The 17,616-nt window shown below is 47.5% G+C and overlaps 1 protein-coding gene across 4 annotated transcripts in view; it reads right to left on the reverse strand.

Moving 5' to 3' along the window:
• Positions 1–2,095: 2,095 nt before the first annotated feature.
• RARA (retinoic acid receptor alpha) overlaps positions 2,096–17,616 on the reverse strand; it is a 191,530-nt gene continuing 176,009 nt past the window's right edge. For all 4 annotated transcript variants that reach the window (XM_081168685.1, XM_081168684.1, XM_081168683.1 and 1 more), the window contains 6 exons: positions 15,324–15,465; positions 10,532–10,692; positions 8,903–9,079; positions 7,370–7,574; positions 4,377–4,535; positions 2,096–3,519 (listed from right to left, as the gene is read on the reverse strand). In XM_081168685.1, coding sequence (XP_081024811.1) covers positions 3,305–3,519; positions 4,377–4,535; positions 7,370–7,574; positions 8,903–9,079; positions 10,532–10,692; positions 15,324–15,465 — 1,059 coding nt within the window. In that variant the 3' untranslated portion in view covers positions 2,096–3,304. The remainder of the gene's footprint in view (positions 3,520–4,376; positions 4,536–7,369; positions 7,575–8,902; positions 9,080–10,531; positions 10,693–15,323; positions 15,466–17,616) is intronic.

The raw sequence follows: 17,616 nt of genomic DNA on the forward strand, positions 1-17,616 counted from the left end.
GGGAGCTAAAATATTTATACCGTATTGGCCCGAATATAAGTTGCACCTTTTAAAATTCAAGGGCGGGGGGAGAGGGAAAAAAGACAATACCCGAATATAAGCCACTCCCTTAAAATTCCACAGGCACTCACACCTGTCTGTCTGTTTCAGCAGTGATATCGTGTTGTCAGGGTGTTTCTTCCAACAGCACCTTTCCCTCCACATACACAGATGGAAGGACTTGAGGCCTGTTTTCTTGAGACTGCAAAGTCTACATAATAGTAACTTCCGTTTGGCAACATACAATTTTTCTTTCGGGGGGGGGGCGGTCTCGTGCGCCCTCGGTATTTGTTAGATGGGAGCAGATGTCTAACAGCAACCTGGAGGGGTCCAGCTTCCCTAGCACACTTAATTTGTTGTTGTTGTCATCTCTTTATATATTTTCTCGTTTCCCGTCTTGCCAACATCTTTCCTGAATTGAGCTGAACCGCACACAGCATTCCAGATGTGGCCATACTAGGGATAGAACAAGGCTTTTGGAGGATGCAAAAATTGTGTTGTGGGCTCACATCAAGTTTAGTCCAGTGTTGTTTTTACAGATTCTTCTGAAAGTTCGTAAGCAAGGCCTGAAGCTTTCCACACCCCATACCCCCTGTTAATTGTCCCTGGCAGCTGTCATTCAGAGATACGCTGGTTCAGTGTATGGAGCTTCTACTGAACAACCATAATTAATTTGACGGCCTTAGCTAACCCCCACCTTTTTTATTATAAAAAAGGCCATTTAAGCATTGGCTGAGCATTACTTAATTGACTTTCAGAAAACAGCTATCTGTTTAAATAAATAAACAAAATAATTCGGTTTCTTTCTCACACACTTACCACTGCCCCCCCAACCAAATGCAGAAATTTTGGGAGGATTTAAGCTCACAGGTATCTTTTTTTATATATGAAATAACAGCTTTATATACATATCTGAGAGGTGTGCAGCACATGTCCTTTGAACTGAGGAAGGAGCACTGGGGTGTTTTCTTGCTTCAACCTTCACCCCGATTTTGTTTATGTTTGTAGATTCAAAGACACAAAAATCAATAATAATTTTGTGTGTGGGCCCTTCTTTGATCCCCCACCCAAATCCCTCATCCTTACCCCAGTACATGGAGCCAGTCACATTTTTGGTGGCGATTTGTGTTTTGAATCTACAGATAAATCGGGAGTTTTCCTTGCTGTTCGTCTTAAACTTCTTGGCCAGGATCCAGAGCAGCTTGGAACTAGTTCTACAAACCCCAAAGGTCTGAGGGCTGCCATTCTGTACCCGGTGACCTGGGTTCAAGTCCAGCTCAACCCAGTAGGACTTAATTCTGAGCAGCAGGTCACCTGTTCTTTTAGATAGCTGTCCTATACACATCTACTCAGAAATAAGTGTGACTGAGCCCAATGGGGCTCGATTCCAGGTATATAGAACAACAGCCTTACAGTACAATGCTGTGTCTACTCAAAGGTAAATCCCACCGAGTCCAATGGGAGCTAACCCTGGGCATAGCATGGCAGAATTAGGGCTGCTCTTCTTAAAAAGCAGCCCACATCCACCCTGCCTTTGCCCAGGTGTGATGGCAAGTGGTTTGTGATATGGCACAAGGGTAAAGCCGGTTTAAAAGGAGAGGGGAAAGGACCCACACTTTTCATTGGGATTGGCTCTAGAATTGGCTCGTTAAAGTCCCAACTGGCTTTTATCCCTCCTGCCCTTAAAAAAAAGGGGGGGCGGGCAAAAACTATTCTTACCAGAAAAGAACAAAGTGAAAAGAGCCCAAGGAACTGAGAGGTATTTCCTCTCACAAAACGCTTTGTGACAATACTTATAAAAGAGAGTCTTAAGATTTAAGGGGGGATTGTTGTTGGGATGGTTCTTTTTGGTTAGTGAAAACGTGAAACAGTGCACAATGCTGGGTTTGGGTTTTTTTGACACCCCTACCTCAGAGGGCTTTTGCTCAAAAGAACTTCTATCACAGCACTCATAACCCAGTCTTGTTCTCCCCCCACAAATCTTTTCAGTGCCTTCGTGAAGACACATTCTGTCCATTGATAGAAGAAGCCCATAGCCAAACAACACAAACCCAGCCAAAGTTAAGTACCTTTTATCTCACACTGATTTTAAAAGTGCTCAACTGTGGCTAGATAATACGGGTTAGCATTTTAAAAGAAAATTGTGACCCAGCCGGTAGGAGAATCTGTGTCCCAACCACCCTGATTTTCTCCTTGCCACACCCTCCTCCTAGAAATCTTCCAAATTCCAAACTTTTACAAAGTTTTCTTTTAAAATGTATTTATATATATATATTTTATATATATTTATATATATAATATTTCTTCTTTCTTAAATGAATGAATCCTTCTCTCCCTCCTCCTTTCTATGTGTAGAAGAAAAACCCTGAAGAACTAATTTTACTTCTCTCTCTCTTTCTTTTTTAATTATTTGCTGGTGTCGGATTTTTTTTTTTTTTAGGCATGTGGGGGGTGGGGTGGACAAGGAGTGGGGAAAGGCAGGGTAAAGAGAGAAAGGTTAACTTTGGGTGGTCAAGTCGAGGATGGAAACGGAGCAATAAAATAAAAAAACAGGAAACAGAAAACAAGAAAACATTACACCCTTTCTCCTGAAACATCTGAAATGCAAACTCAACCGGGAAGAAAAGAAAAAACACCACTTCATTTTCACTGCAACAAGAAGCAGGCAACTCCTTAGTGAAGGTGTATAATGTGTGCACGACAAGGGTGAGAGTGTGTGTGTCGAGGGGGGAGGGGATGCGTGCCACATAGGAGGTGAATTTTTCTGTAATCAGTTGGGTTTTCTTTTAATATATATATATATAGATATATATATGTATGTAAAGTCTCGCTCCTAGATTTTGAGCTTCTGTCCTTCAGATTGGTTCGTCGATCTTTATCCGCAGAGTCCAGAACTTCCTGGATCAGATGATCTGTGCCTCTCCAAGGGGGGGGGGGAATGTCCCGCAAATAGGGGGGTGTCTTCATTGCAAAAGTGGAACCCTGTTTTGCTGGAACCGTTGAACAAAGGGTAGCGTGCTGGCATGGAACAGTACGTGTAAGCCCACCCCCCTCGGGCCCAACAGCAGCCCACACAGTGCTGTGGAGGGGGAGGGCGGAGAGAACACTTGCAGCGGCCTGCTGTCCCATGGCTCCCTGCCCCCTTGCCCCAACCCTGCTCCTCAGACGTTTGTCCAGGCAGGCCCCAGGGAGCAAAAAGACCAAAGTGTGCAGCAGGCAGCCGGGAGGGTGGGGGTCAAGCAGCTTGTCCCGGTGGCCGCTGCGGTCACGGCGAATGTGTGGCAGGACTGCTTCTGTTGGAACTGGGGGAGAGGCTGGGGCTGCAGCTTCCCGGAGGGGGGGCGAGGCTTCCTATGCGCGACGGGGCTCCCGCCGAGGCCCCCAAAGTGTCCATGCCTTCCGAGTTCTCCAGCATCTCCTGGATCAGCGGCGGCATCGATCCAGGGATCTCCATCTTCAGCGTGATCACTCTTTCAGCACCTGCGGGGGGAGTGAGGCAGACAGGCGACTTAATGCCAAAGGTAGGTGCCAAGTCAGTAATAACTCACAAGGCGCCAGCGAAGTTAACTCTTTATTCAAAGAGCAGCTCAGCAGACTAGGCCTAGCGAGCACAGAAACTCTTCTCTGTAGGTCTTGCCCAAGGGAGGCAGTTGCGAGGACTGAAGGTCCCTGTCTTCCCACAGCTCTCTAAGACTCCTCCCCGCCCCGGGTCCTTCCCAAGCAATCTGAGATTCTGACGCCTTGTCTGTCTTTGCTCTGCTCTCTTCATACCTTTTCTGGTTGGGGAGGAGGGGAGCTGGGTACTTGCAGGAGGGGAAGACGCCCTGGCTTCTTCAGCAGCCTGTCTCCAGCCTGCTCTCTGCCACAGCCTCTTCTGCTGCCAACATCTCCTCCTCCCAGTCTGACCCCTCTTCTCCCTCTGGCTACTCATAGTCACCCCACCACCCTGGTTCTGAGCTCCTTCCTCTGGGGATTCACCTTAGGGGTTCCCCAGCTGGTGCCTCCCCATTCCTGCACTCCTCTGCATCCAGCCAGTCCATGACTGGGTGGGTGGAGAGCATAACTCACATCACCTCTTTGCTGAGCCTCCCCTCCTCGCCCTGCACTGGACAGCCCAATAATGGGATGATCCTTGGCAACAAATCCAAGCTTTGCCCCCGGGTCACATACTCTTGTCAGGGAGCTGCAAGGAATCTCAAGCAGATGCTTTTGAATACCTGCCTGCTGCATTCACGCTTGGGAGTTTTTAGGCATTTTAGGCACGTTTCAAGTCTCCAGTGCGCATCTCAAAATGAAGAGAGAGACTCCCTGTGCAGAACCCGGAGCCCCGCCCTCACCCTTTGCGCTGATGCTTCTCAGGTCCGTGATCTTCATCAGCATCTTGGGGAACATGTGGGGCTTGCTAGGCCTCCTCTTCCTCACGTAGATTTTCAGGGCTTCCAGCAGTGGCTCCTGCAACTTGTCCACGCGGTCCGGCTGCTCCAGGTCTTGCCGATCTGGGGAGAGGGAGGGGAGGGGAGGCACTTAGAAAAACAACAGGCACAAAATACATCTGCACAACACTCAGAATACAAAAAATAAGAGAAAAATGCACCTAGTAAGAGCCATTGTCTACGAACCTAACAGGGAATTTGTGTTGCATTTATTGATGCATGCATCACAATAATAATAATAATAATAATAATAATAATAATAATAATAATAATAATAATAATAAAATTATTTATACCCCGCCCATCTGGCTGAGCTTCCCCAGCCACTCTGGGCGGCCCCCAATCAAGTATTAAAAACAATACTCAATATCCAATACAACAATATCCAATACATGGATACACCCCCCCACCCATGGCCACTTCTAAGACTATGAGAGGTATTATTCCCTCCCCCTCCCAATTGCTTTGCATTTTTAAAAGATGCACAACAGGCAGATGTTGCACAGCTGCAGTTTCTTCTTTCACACCTGTGGAAAAGAAGCACACACCCCATGATCACGAGAGCATTTGTGAGCAGGTGGGAACCACTGCGTTCCAGACAAGCCTAGAAAATGTCTAGCGGATGGAATCATGCAAATGCAGAATTCACACAAGATGCTGCGTTTCGAGACCCCGGTTTCCCTTTGTTTTCAATGTCCTTCTCTTGTTCTAAGCCCCAGGCTCCACAAATGGATTTGCCTTCATTTAGGGTATGGGTTACGTCTCACACTTGTTTCCTACACCCAAATCACTTAAAAAACCCCACAACCACCCACAAAAAAACCACCACACCTGTTGCTTGCTGCATGTGATGATAGCACCATAGGTCTGTTTTGCAAAGGGCGCATCTGCTAGCGAAAGTTGTGACTTTCCAGTGCCTGCACACAGCAAGATTGCCATGGTGTGCAACTGGCGCATGCTTAAAAGCTACAGATCGCAACTGCGCATGTGGTTTTCGCACTCTTCCTTACACAGTAAAAGTCAGTGCATGTGGGTTCCATGACAGCATTGTCACCAATGTGGGGAACAAGCTTCCTCTAACCTTTCAGTCATTAGCATTGGTGTTTGAAAATATTCTGAACCTCATAGCGCATGAAGGCAACACCACCTCTACTCCCCGCTGCAGACCTTGCAAACATCTTCTCTTGTTCATCAAAAGCTTTATATATATAAAAGGGCATTGTTTCATGCCTCCCACCAAAATAACTTCCTGCCACCAGATGGTGCTGTTGGACAGGGATGTCCCCTACTGAAAAGGCCCTGGCAAAATATAAGACATGCAAGGGTTTGCGATAATTCACAGATCGTAGTCAACAAAACTGTTTCTAAAGGAACAATATGGGGTGAAGAAAGGCTCAAGAACTATCTCAAGGCAACAAGTGATCCTGTTATGGCCCTTCCCCCTCCCCTTGCTTCAGAGGTACCTTGGAAACATTATTTTTTGTTGCAAAGGCACAGGGGGTCTCAATTCTCAGCACCTTCAGAAAGTAACAATTGCTCGGACCGACCGGGGAGAAGGCAGGTCAATCCAACAAGTGGTTCAGGTTTCCAGAGCAGACATGATTGGGTTTCTGGAGTTCTTTTGGAGGGGTTTGCACCCAAATACTTTGCTCTAAAATAAATATAACATCACTCATAGACCTCCTGTGGAGGAGAGCAGGCTTACAACCATCCTCGTTCATGTGAATATAATTTTGCCTTGGGAGACTCAAAGCCCCATGGCTGAGTCTCAAGTTTAAGAGTTTTAACATTCAGGAGCTGCAAATGGCAAATGATTTCCTGGTCTTTTAACCCTACTTCAGGCTGCAATATGATGAGGGAGTTAAATACTTGAGTGCTCTCTTGGCAAAATAAAATTCAACAAAAATCCCTGCACGTGAATAAACAGCTTATCAGGGAGAGAACGAGACCAAACTCTTGACACGTTTGGTCTACGTACTAAGGAGTTACTTTGTTTTGCTTTAAAGGAAGATGGGAGATAAAGTCACAGAAATTTAGATGGAATGGTTCAGGGAAATGTTTGCTACAGGATTCCAATGACTGTTATAAACTTGCTTTTTTATTAGGTCTTCCTTAAGCGATTCTCATTTCAAGCAAACAGTTTTGGACTGCTTCCATCACTACAAATATTCACTTCTGGGAACACTCGCCCAAGGGAAACAACAAAAACCAACACTGGGGAACTGGACTTAACACTTCCGAGTGCAAGGAGAATCCTAGAATCTGAATTCTAGGAGAATCTGGCCCGTTCCCTCCCCAGGGCCCCATCGGCACTCAATGTTTCAAGCAACATCATGCCACTTCAAGGAAATGTAGTTTGTTAAGGCTGCTGAGACCATTATTTCCCTCACAGAGCTACAAATCTCATGAGTGGTTTAACAATCCATGTGTCTTCTGAGGGAACTTGGGGGGGGCACAGGTGAAGAAGCTCTGGCTTTGCAAAACTTTAGTTTTGTCTGATTTATCAGGGTTTGAGGGAAAATACACACACATACAGAGAGAGCCAGTGTGGTGTAGTGGTTAAGAGCAGTAGTCTTGCAATCTGGGGAACCGGGTTCGCTTCTCCGCTCCTCCACATGCAGCTGCTGGGTGACCTTGGGCCAGTCACACTTCTCTGAAGTCTCTCAGCCCCACTCACCTCACAGAGTGTTTGTTGTGGGGGAGGAAGGGAAAGGAGATTGTTAGCCGCTTCAAGACTCCTTAAAGGGAGTGAAAGGCGGGATATCAAATCCAAACTCTTCTTCTTCTTTTACAACATACACAGTGCAGAGCTATGATTATGACTATATGCATTCTCTGACCAAACCCTGAGAATGGAGGACTTCGGTCCTGCTCTCAGTCCCAGTAATGGTGCTTACCCCCGCATATGAGGCAGATAGCGCTGAGGAGCCCTGTCTCGGCGTCATCCATCTCGAGTGGCAGCAGCTGGTTGGCGAAGGCGAAGACCAGGTCTGTGAGGGGCCCAAAGCCTGCGTTGTGCATCTGAGTGCGGTTGAGCGTCAGGCCGTCCGAGAACGTCATGGTGTCCTGCTCCGGGGTGTAGCGCGTGCATATCCGTAGGATCTAGGAAGGAGCATGCGGGAGAGAGGCATGCATCACACACAGGCTCCCAATGCCTTCCACATTCCACAATGCTATTACTGTGGTACCTCTGGTTACGTACTTAATTCGTTCTGGAGGTCCGTTCTTAACCTGAAGCACCACTTTAGATGATGGGGCCTCCTGCTGCTGCCGCGCCGCCAGAGCATGATTTCTGTTCTCATCCTGAAGCAAAGTTCTTAACCCGGGGTACTATTTCTGGGTTAGCGGAGTCTGTAACCTGAAGCGTATGTAACCCAAGGTACCACTGTAATAGGTTACTATGAGGTGGTGGATACGGGTTCATTTGTGTGCTTTTTTTAAGAGACGAGAACCAGAGTATGGAGCAAGCTTGTTTTCTGCTGCTCCAGAGGGTAGGAGGAACCAAACCAATCAATTCAAACTACAGTGGTACCTCAGGTTACAGACGCTTCAGGTTACAGACGCTTCAGGTTACAGACTCCACTAACCCAGAAGTAGTACCTCGGGTTAAGAACTTTGCTTCAGGATGAGAACAGAAATTGCATGGCGGCGGCATGGTGGCAGCAGGAGGCCCCATTAGCTAAAGTGGTACCTCAGGTTAAGAACAGTTTCAGGTTAAGATTGGACCTCCGGAACAAATTAAGTTCTTAACGTGAGGTACCACTGTACAATCGTATCTCAGAAGTCGAATGGAATCCGTTCCAGAAGCCCATTCGACTTTCAAAATGTTCAGAAACCAAAGCGCGGCTTCCGATTGGCTGCAGGAAGCTTTTTGATGGTGAGAGCTGTTCCAAGAGTGGAATGGATTGTGGACTTTCCTTACAGAGGGGTTTTTAAGCAGTGGTTGGATAGCTTACCTGCCAAGGATTCTTCAGCTGTGATTCCTACATTGCAGCGTTGGACTAAATGACCCTTTGAAAGCACTTCCAACTCCACAATTCTCATGTGAGTACATGGCTCCCCTACCCCCTAGAGCATAGATGCTTCGACTAGTCCAGGGTTTCCCTAACTTGGGATCTCCAGCTGTTTTTGGACTACATACCCATCATCCCTGACCACTGGTCCTGCTAAGCTAGGGGTGATGGGAGTTGTAGTCAAGCAACAGCTGGAGACTCAAGTTTGGGAGACATTGCACTAATGCGTTGGGGACCCACTACTGGACCATGGGCTGATCTAGGGTGGAGAGCAATGGCAGCAGGGCCACCCTAATGATAAAAAGAAAAGGGTTCCCCAACGCATGGTCTTAGGTTCTGAAGAGGCTGAAGATGTCTGCCCTATAGGTTCAAGGATTCGAATGACTTGCCCCTGTTTGAAGGAGGGGTGGGACTCACCAGGATGTCTAGACAGGCGGCTTTCAGGAGCGTGATCTGGTCGGCGATGGTGAGTGTGGTGAAGCCCGGCAACTGCTTGGCGAATTCGACTGTCTTGATGATACACTTTGTGGACAACTCACTGAACTTGTCCCACAGGTCGATGTCGAGAGAGACCCGCTGGTCCGAACTGTTGTTCTGTAGAGCAGGGAAAAGAGACCAGAAAGTCAGCATGGAAAGACTGAGAGGAAAAGAAAAGAGGAGAGCTGAATGCATTTGAGATGGGAGCAAAAAAAAAGGGGGGGGGGTTAGATTCCAGTCCCACCCCCATACACACACACAAACACTTGAATTGGAAGATTAAGAAGAAAATGATTCTCCGGCTACACTGTCTGACCACCTTGCCTTCCCGTGAAGTACATGACTTGATCACGTTTTAAATTTTTTTTCTTTAAAAACGTTTTTATTTTAACAAACAAATAATATTCCAATATAACATATACAGAATGAACACCTCTAAACAGTGCATGACTATACAACAATGCATGAAAACATAAAATCCAGGCACAGGTGAGGAGAATAATTTATTATATTTTTGTGTTTCTCTGTCATTTGGGGGACCGTATTTTTCGCTCTATAACACGCACCCCACCATAGCACGCATGTAGTTTTTAGAGGAGGAAAATCCGTAGGCATGCCACCCGTAGGCATTTCCTCCATAACACGCACAGACATTTCCCCTTACTTTCTAGGAGGAAAAAAGTGAGTGTTATGGTGCAAAAAATACGGTATCTTTAAAAGTAACATCTTCCAACTAAGGACAGCTGTTACAAATGCGAATGAACATTTCATGACTGCCACATCTGCACATATCGGGCTGGGACTTGTGTCTCGCCATCTTTCTGAACTGCTGGCCTAACTAAGCAGCTCCTCTTGAGAGACTCCGCTTTCACCTGAGCAGTGCTGGAAGCTGCCTTGTGTAGGCACTGTAATAAAAGACGGGATGTATTTATAAAACAACACAAGCAGGTTCCTTGCCCTTGTGGCTGGATAGAGGAGCCTAAGTAATGTGGCAAGAGCCCAGGGGAAGCTCAGAAGCAAGGAGAATGGGGCTGCATAGTCCAGCTAGCGGAAGGGCCATTGCAAATATCTCAGATTCCATCCCTGGTTAAAAGGACCACGAAGGAAGTGATGCGGAAAAACCTTTTCTCTGCCTCAGATTCTGAAGAGCTGCTCCATGTGGATTGAACGGACAATTAGTCTGGACTCTGCAAAAGGCAGTTTCAGAGGGAAAGCAATGGAAAAGCAAACCAGCAAGGACCATGGTGCTCAACTAGCAAAACTGATCAAGGTTGCAGAGTTTTTGTAGCGGAATTTCAGGGAGTTGTCCAGCTCAGTCAGTAGAGCACGAGACTCTTAATCTCAGGATCATGGGTTTGAGCTCCACACTGGGCAGGTCCATCCTGCAGGGGGTTGGACTACATGAGACCCTCCCGGTCCCTTTCCAACTCTCATAGCCCCAGCTGGGGTTCCCCACCCCATACCAGCTGACTGCCTGTGGATCCCACCTTCCCGCCAACTGCACCAATCAACACGTCCAGCTCACGCTTCCTCCTTCCCTCCCACTGCCTCCCTCGGGCTGCCACTCACCGTGGTGTACTTGCCCAGCTGGCAGAGGGCAGGGAAGGTCTCCTGGTGGGCTTTGCGCACTTTCTCTATGAGGTCCTCCACCTCAGGCGTGATGATGTAGCTCTCCGAACATTCCTGCTTGGGGGCGTCTTTCTTCTTCTTGTTCCTGTCGTTCCGGACGGCTGGAGAGGAAGGCAAGCAAAGAAGAGAGGATCGCAAAAGTGAGGATAGGTGCTTTCCGAGAGAGTGAGAAATCAAGAAGAGCCCTAAAGGGAGAACCAACCCACCCTTCCTCATCTTTGGCCACGGCCATTATTTGTGATTCATTATATAACAACAACAACAACGATAAATGGAAAAAGAAAAAGAAATGCACTTAAATGGAAACCAAAGGAGATGCCTGATACTGAGTCACACCACTGGTCCATCGAGCTCAGTTACTGTCAACACAACCTCAAGGATTTAAGGCAGGCAGGGGGTATTCCCAGCCCTACCTGTGGGTGCCAGGGATTGAATCAAAGAGTTGGAAGTGACCCCCAACCCATGGCAATGCAGGAATCTCAACTAAAGCATCTAAGACAGATGGCCATTGAACCCGGGGCCTTCTACAAATGAAGGGTGCTCCCCCCCCCCGCAAGGGAGGCATCCAAGAAACAAAGCCACACAAATACAACAAAAATGCCTCGGCTGATTGTCGCCTCTCAGCATCCTTCTACTGGCTGTCCACCCTGCCCTAGCTCCACGGACAGATCAGCCTTCCCAATCCAGGCCACTGTGTGTTACACTGGAGAGCGAGAGTGCAAACTGAAAGCGGGCCCGCAGATCGAATAGCTCCTGAAGTCTCAAGAAAGTGATCACAACAGCGTTCGGAATTTGCCAGGTGCATTTGGCACCTGGCCACCGGCCACTTGCTGTGACCAAGTGAAGGTGCCTGGCTGCCAGGAGGGTGCCTGACGCCTCCACCATCTGGAGGTTCATGCCTGGGGATCCTTGGATCTTGACTGTTTCAACACACTAGCTGAACACATCCTGTAGAATTCTATCCATGATCTTTTATCTGCACAATCAGAATGGGATTTCAGGAACCAAAAAGTTGTATTGAAAAATACGACTTTCGAGCTGTCTGGACATTCCGTTTTGGTGACTGTAACCCTGGTTTAAAGAGGCATTCGGCACCTAGCTTATATAGCTGAGTTTCTAACACTGGTTGGCAACTAGATGTTGCAGGAGAGGAGGGAGACACCTCCCCTACCTGCCCCTATAGTAAACTGGATCCGTTCCCAATCTTACCTCAGTCAGTCCTGGAATGCAAGCAGAATGTATTCATTCACCAGATCATTTACTTGGTGCCACAACATGCCACAAGGCATCTTGTTCACTATGTGGCAGCTTTTCATGCCCCTGGGAAGCTAGGAAAACACAACCTGGCCTCATGACGGATGTGTGTGCATGCAATATGTGCAAAGGAGCATGTGTGTGGGCCCACATACATGTGCGTCCTTTCCAGACCTCAGTGACTGGCAGCTGCAGCAACAGAAACCATGCATTTATCCAGCTAAGTGCGGTTTTCTTTGCTCCCATAAATATTTAACCATTATATTCTTACTTCCAATCTCAGTCTGTTTGTTTAGTTCAGCACTTCTATACCTTTTTCCCCTTGGTGCAAAAAAAAGCAGCACCTGAGATCACATTCAATCATCACAGTTTTTTTAAGCCATTTCCAAAAAAATCACATAGATGCTTAGAAATAGTTATCAAAGAACAAAGAGAAAAGAGAGAAACGTGCTTAGTATAAAAATGACCAGCCACCGTTAAGAAAGAGCCTTCTTCACAATCAATGAAACTTTAACCAGCAGCTGAAATGTCAAGAAGCAAACAGTTTGAGGTGCCTGCTCTGGAGGCACATATTCCAGAGCTTGAGAATCACCACTGAGAAGGCCCTGCACATGCGTACGCATGCGCACACAAAAATCTATCTACCCATCAGAAAAGAAAGGTCCAGGCGAACATGAGATTGCAAGCATTTTCCTTCAGGGGGAGTGCAACCCCATCAAGGGAAGGGAGAACAGGCAACCCTCCAGACCTAAGCAAGCCTGCCATCCTAACCCGTGCCTTGTTTGACCTGCTCCACTTTCAGCCATTAGTTCCTGAAATGTCTTCCTTCCCTACATTAGTGATCCCAAAGACCTACCAGGGGCGTCGTCCTCATGAGGACCATCCACTCAGCAAACTAAGAGCGGAATTCTCTTCCACTGGAAACTCGCCAACATCCAAATCTCTTAAGGAAGTGTTTAAAACCTTCTCTGCGCAAGCTGTTTATAGGCACATTGGGGGGGGGGAGGGGAGAAAGCTAGCAAAGGGAGCGGAGCTCTAAACGTTTGCTGTGTTGTGCCAGGGTATCTGAAATGGGATGTTTCCTATATGTCTTCCCCGTGAGCAGCTCTCTCTCTCTCTCTCTCTCTCTCTCTCTCTCTCTCTCTCTCACCTGCCAGGAACCCTAAACATGAGAAGGGGCTAGAAATTCAAGCAGACAAAAGAAAGTCAAACCAGAGCCTCTTAACTAATTTAATTAACCTACATAGAACAAAAAACTGTTCGCAAATTACAGAACTAAGACCCAGGGGCTGCTAAACAAGACGTGGCCACATGCATCAGATTTGTGGCGTTGCCTCTGCGTGGAAGGGATTTATCAAGGCAAGCACAAAGCTTTGTGTATGTTTCTCCCCCCCCCCTCTCTCTTGTGGTATTATATCCTTGCACAGGACTCCAAAGTAGGATAATTCCTGGAGGAAGTCATGTGGGAATGCATGGTTGGTGTGTGCCCTTTTGGGGTTTAATATTTCCTTAAAAACACACTCACACACTTATATCTATATATTAATAAAATAAATACGGCAACGCCAGATGAGTCTTTCGCTCACAGTGGGCTGGTACATTTCACCGCCCTGCCTGAGGGAGGAGGTGGGGGCGGGAGGGAGGGGGATAATTCGGAAATCAGTCATGTCTGCTTGGCAAATTCAATAAAGCACAGTCCAGACAAGCAGTTGGGGCGGGGGGGAAATACTGCATCCATCATCACATAGGGGCTGGGGGGAGAAAAAGCAGCTGGCACAAGGAGAAGTGTGTATGTGTGTGTGTTGTTGGCGCATCTTAAAAGCAGATTTGGGAAAGGTGCCCCCGCATTTCTCATTTTCTGCGCCCGCTCCCTAACAAACATTTCAGTTTGGTTTGTACTTGAATTCCCTTCCTCCCTGGAAAAAAAGAGTGGCTCTACGTCTCAGGAAGACATCAGTTCCTGCCCTGCCTTAGCTCTGTACCTGAATTCAACGAGAGTCGTCCTCCCGCTAGCTATTATTTGGTCAGCAAAGTCATCTTTCTCTCCCTTAGAACATCTTCAGGGCCGACAGATGGACTGTGGTCATTAAAAAGGGACTCCAGGATTATATATTGCTACTCAGCAAAAATGGGTGGAGAGCAAGGCCGGGACTAGGCCAGAATAATGTCTGCCCCACCCCACCCCTTCCTGATTGCCCTATTTCTTCATTATCCTGTTTCTCACCTAAAAGGCAAAAGGGGTTGGGGAGGGCAGGACCGCCGATGTCCCAGATCATCCACCGATTCCCCACCCATCCAGCCCTCCCTTTCGACTGGATCAATCTGCTATTTCCCCACCCCAAGGGTTTATTAATCTCACCCTTGGAGTTGTCATGGCGAAGTGGGGTTCCCTCCGCCCCCGCCCCCATTACAGTCGGGAGCCATGACAACTAGGCACTGCAGACGCCAGGAGGGCCCTGTCTGCGTCATTTATCTCTGACATCATCAATCACCGGTTGCCCGGGAAACACCCTCAAAATTAGCACAAAGCAGAGGGGCGAGCTCCACGCACCATCTCTTTGGGGTGAAAGCTGGAAAAACCCCTCCATCTCAATGGCAGCTGTTTTGGGGGAGGTTGGAGGAGGGCAAGAGCAGTCATGGTGATCTCCCCCCTCCAAGAACCAGCAAGAATGGGGAAGCCTTCCCCTTTCCCCCAAAAATATGTGAAACTGGACGTAATGTCCTACATATCCACACAACTGCAATATCCTATATTTGCACTGGTCAATTTGACGATTGATTGATTTTTAAAATGCAAACACTGCATTATTATTATTTCCACAAGAGATGTCGTGCGGGAGGAAAGATACGGCCGAGGGGGAAGTAGAGAGCGCATTGGCAGGGAAGCCATAACCATGCCTTGAAACCTCAAGGAAGGCCTAGCGATCATGCACGGCCCAGACATTCTGGGTAGCAGCCAATGCAAACCCTGCTCAGAACAGACCCCTTAAGTTAAGGGACATGACTAACTTGGAGTCACCGATTTCGATTGAGTCTCCTCTGAGTACAACTAGCATTGGGTACAACCATCTCTTTGCTAACCCCTAGAAGTTTCACCAACACAACCATGAACTTTGAAACGTACCTCCGTAATCCTGAGGACTAGAAATCTGACTTTTGAAAACGAACATCTCTTGGCTCTCTCATCTCCCTTGCCTTTCTTTACTTTTCTTTTGCTCTCCCGCTGCTCAATGGCCCTTGTGAGTTTTGAATGTGGAAAGGTATTCAGGGTGGGGGTGAGGACCTGCTACTTTAAGACAGTGGTGGGCAAACTTGGCCCTCCAGCTGTTTTTGGACCACAACTCCCATCATCCCTAGCTAACAGGACCAGTGGTCAGGGATGATGGGAATTGTAGTCTAAAAACAGCTGGAGGGCCAAGTTTGCCCACCACTGCTTTAAGAGGATACATAGCAGCTTTTCCCTTCCTCCCCCACTTACACTCCTTGGACATGCCAACTTCGAAGCACTTCTGCAGGCGGCAGTATTGACAGCGGTTCCGCGTCACTTTGTTGATGATGCAGTTCTTGTCGCGGTGACAGGTATACACCATGTTCTTCTGGATGCTGCGGCGGAAAAAGCCCTGTAAGGGGGCGGGGGAGAAGAGGGGGAAAGCAAGGCATGAGACCAAGGCAGACCCTTCCTTCCCTCACTTTCAGCCCCCCAACTGGAGTGGGCTCTGCCAATGTTGCTGCTGTGTGAGACCGGATGGTGTGTGTGTGTCCTTCCCCACCACCACCCTGCTTCTATGTCCTGTCTTTTTATATCATAAGTCTGAAGGAAGGGGCTGTGTTATTCTTATTGATTTGTAAGGACGCTCTGGGAGCGAGCTTTCCTGGCTCAAGAGCAGGGTATGAATGCTTTCGAGTGAGTAAATAAATAAACAATGCACATGCTAAAAAAAAGTACTACAGCAGGGGTTGGAAACCTGAAGCCCTGCCCCCTCAGATGCCGCTGCCTACAACTCCCATCATCCTTGACCACTGGCTGGGGCTGATGGGACTTGCAGTCCCAACATCCTCTAGAGGGCCCCAGAGGCTCTTCCTTTTCTGCTGTCAAAATGTTAAGAGCTGCCCAGGGCACAGTAGAGGGGTAGGAGAGCTGAAGATAATGCCAATATATTTCACATCTGGCAACCAATGTGCCCCTTTGGTTTCTGATAGCACATGGGTTGACGAGTCTAAAAAGCCCAGGACACATATTTTCACGTTCCTCTAGACTAGAGGCGAATGGTGGCTCATTTACCAGAAGTAATGTATTCAGCACTTACTCTGGAAGTGTATACTTGATTCTGACCAAACTAAGCCTTCTGGTGTCTATTATATGCAACTACATCCACAGGGATGGGCCTTACAAAAAAAGGCTTTGCCTACCCTTGTACTACTGCTGCCCCCACCTCAAAAAAATCCAGGAAGCCTGATTTACACTCTCAGAACTAAGCAAATTGAATATATTTGATGTTACAATAAGTTGGGGCTTCAGAGAATGTAGGCCTTTAGTAATGACGGAAGAGTAAGAGGGAAGGGCAAACGTTGTTCTACACATGAGGGCTAGAAACCCGAGACTCTCAGGATTGCCGCCTCCTCTCTGAAACTACACTGGGGTGCAGAATATAAACAGCCCGATGTTGCACATTCTCAAGAGAACCAAATGTCAGAGGCTCTCTTAAGTGCTAAACCAAAAAGAAAAGGGCCGGCCCTGCAAGCAACTGGGACAGGCACACAGTCAGAAGTTGAGGCCCATTGCTTTGGGGGTGGCCATGGCAGAGGCCTGGCTACTCAATGGCAGAGGGGAGCGAAGACAACATTGCCACGTCCCTCTAATGAGATTAGGAGACTCCTGGCGGGGAAGGAGAAAGGCCTTTCTTCCAGGCTACCAGAGGCACAAAGGGCCTCGTGTTAATGAGCCAGAGGGAAGGGATTTGCTGCTGGGGACTGAGCACATAGCACAGCGCCTGCCCGCTCAGGCTGATCTCTGCCAGTCAGATCTACAGGGTCACACTGCCAAGCCCGGTGCAAGTGAGGGCATGTGTGTGTGTGTGCACAGGTGGAGCAACTGGAGCTCATCCTCTTAGCAGAAAGACAAGAGCAATAAACGGGAATTTTGAAAAAGAAGAGTGAACACAACTCTTGTGAATACACTAAAACATACCCTTGTGCCCACGCCAGCTATCCTCATTTTTCAAACAGAACCAGAACTATCGATAATTAGGGTTGGCATGTGTCCTCTTTTTCCAGGACATGTCCTCTTTTTCATGGGTTTGTAAAGTGAAAGTCATCCTAGCAATCCATCGTTAAAAACAGAAGTCGACTAGTGTGTCCTCTTTTTTTCACTCTCTTCAAAATATGGCAATCCTACAGGCACAACAACGGAATATCTATTCGCCAGGGGGTTGGACTAGATGACCCTGGGGGTCCCTTCAAAACACTACAATCCTATGACCTCAACTACATTGCTGGACTGTTGCTTGCTCTTACAACAATTCGCTTGTCTCAGTCTGCAAGAAGGGAAAACGCATACAGTGGAAATGGCCTTAACTATGGAATAAGGCAGAGGTTTTTAAACTGTGGTTGTCAACCTGGTGCCCAGAAATCTCCACTGCTGAAGACATGCCTCTTGATACTTCTGTATTATTTTCAGGACTCAGCTTGTTGTTGTTTTTTTGTAATTTTAAGTTGTCTTGCACTATTTTTAATATTGTGCTTTAATATCAATGAGGCTTTTAAAATTGTAA

Source organism: Podarcis bocagei, assembly GCF_964188305.1.
Source record: "Podarcis bocagei genome assembly, chromosome: 13".
NCBI lineage: Eukaryota > Metazoa > Chordata > Lepidosauria > Squamata > Lacertidae > Podarcis > Podarcis bocagei.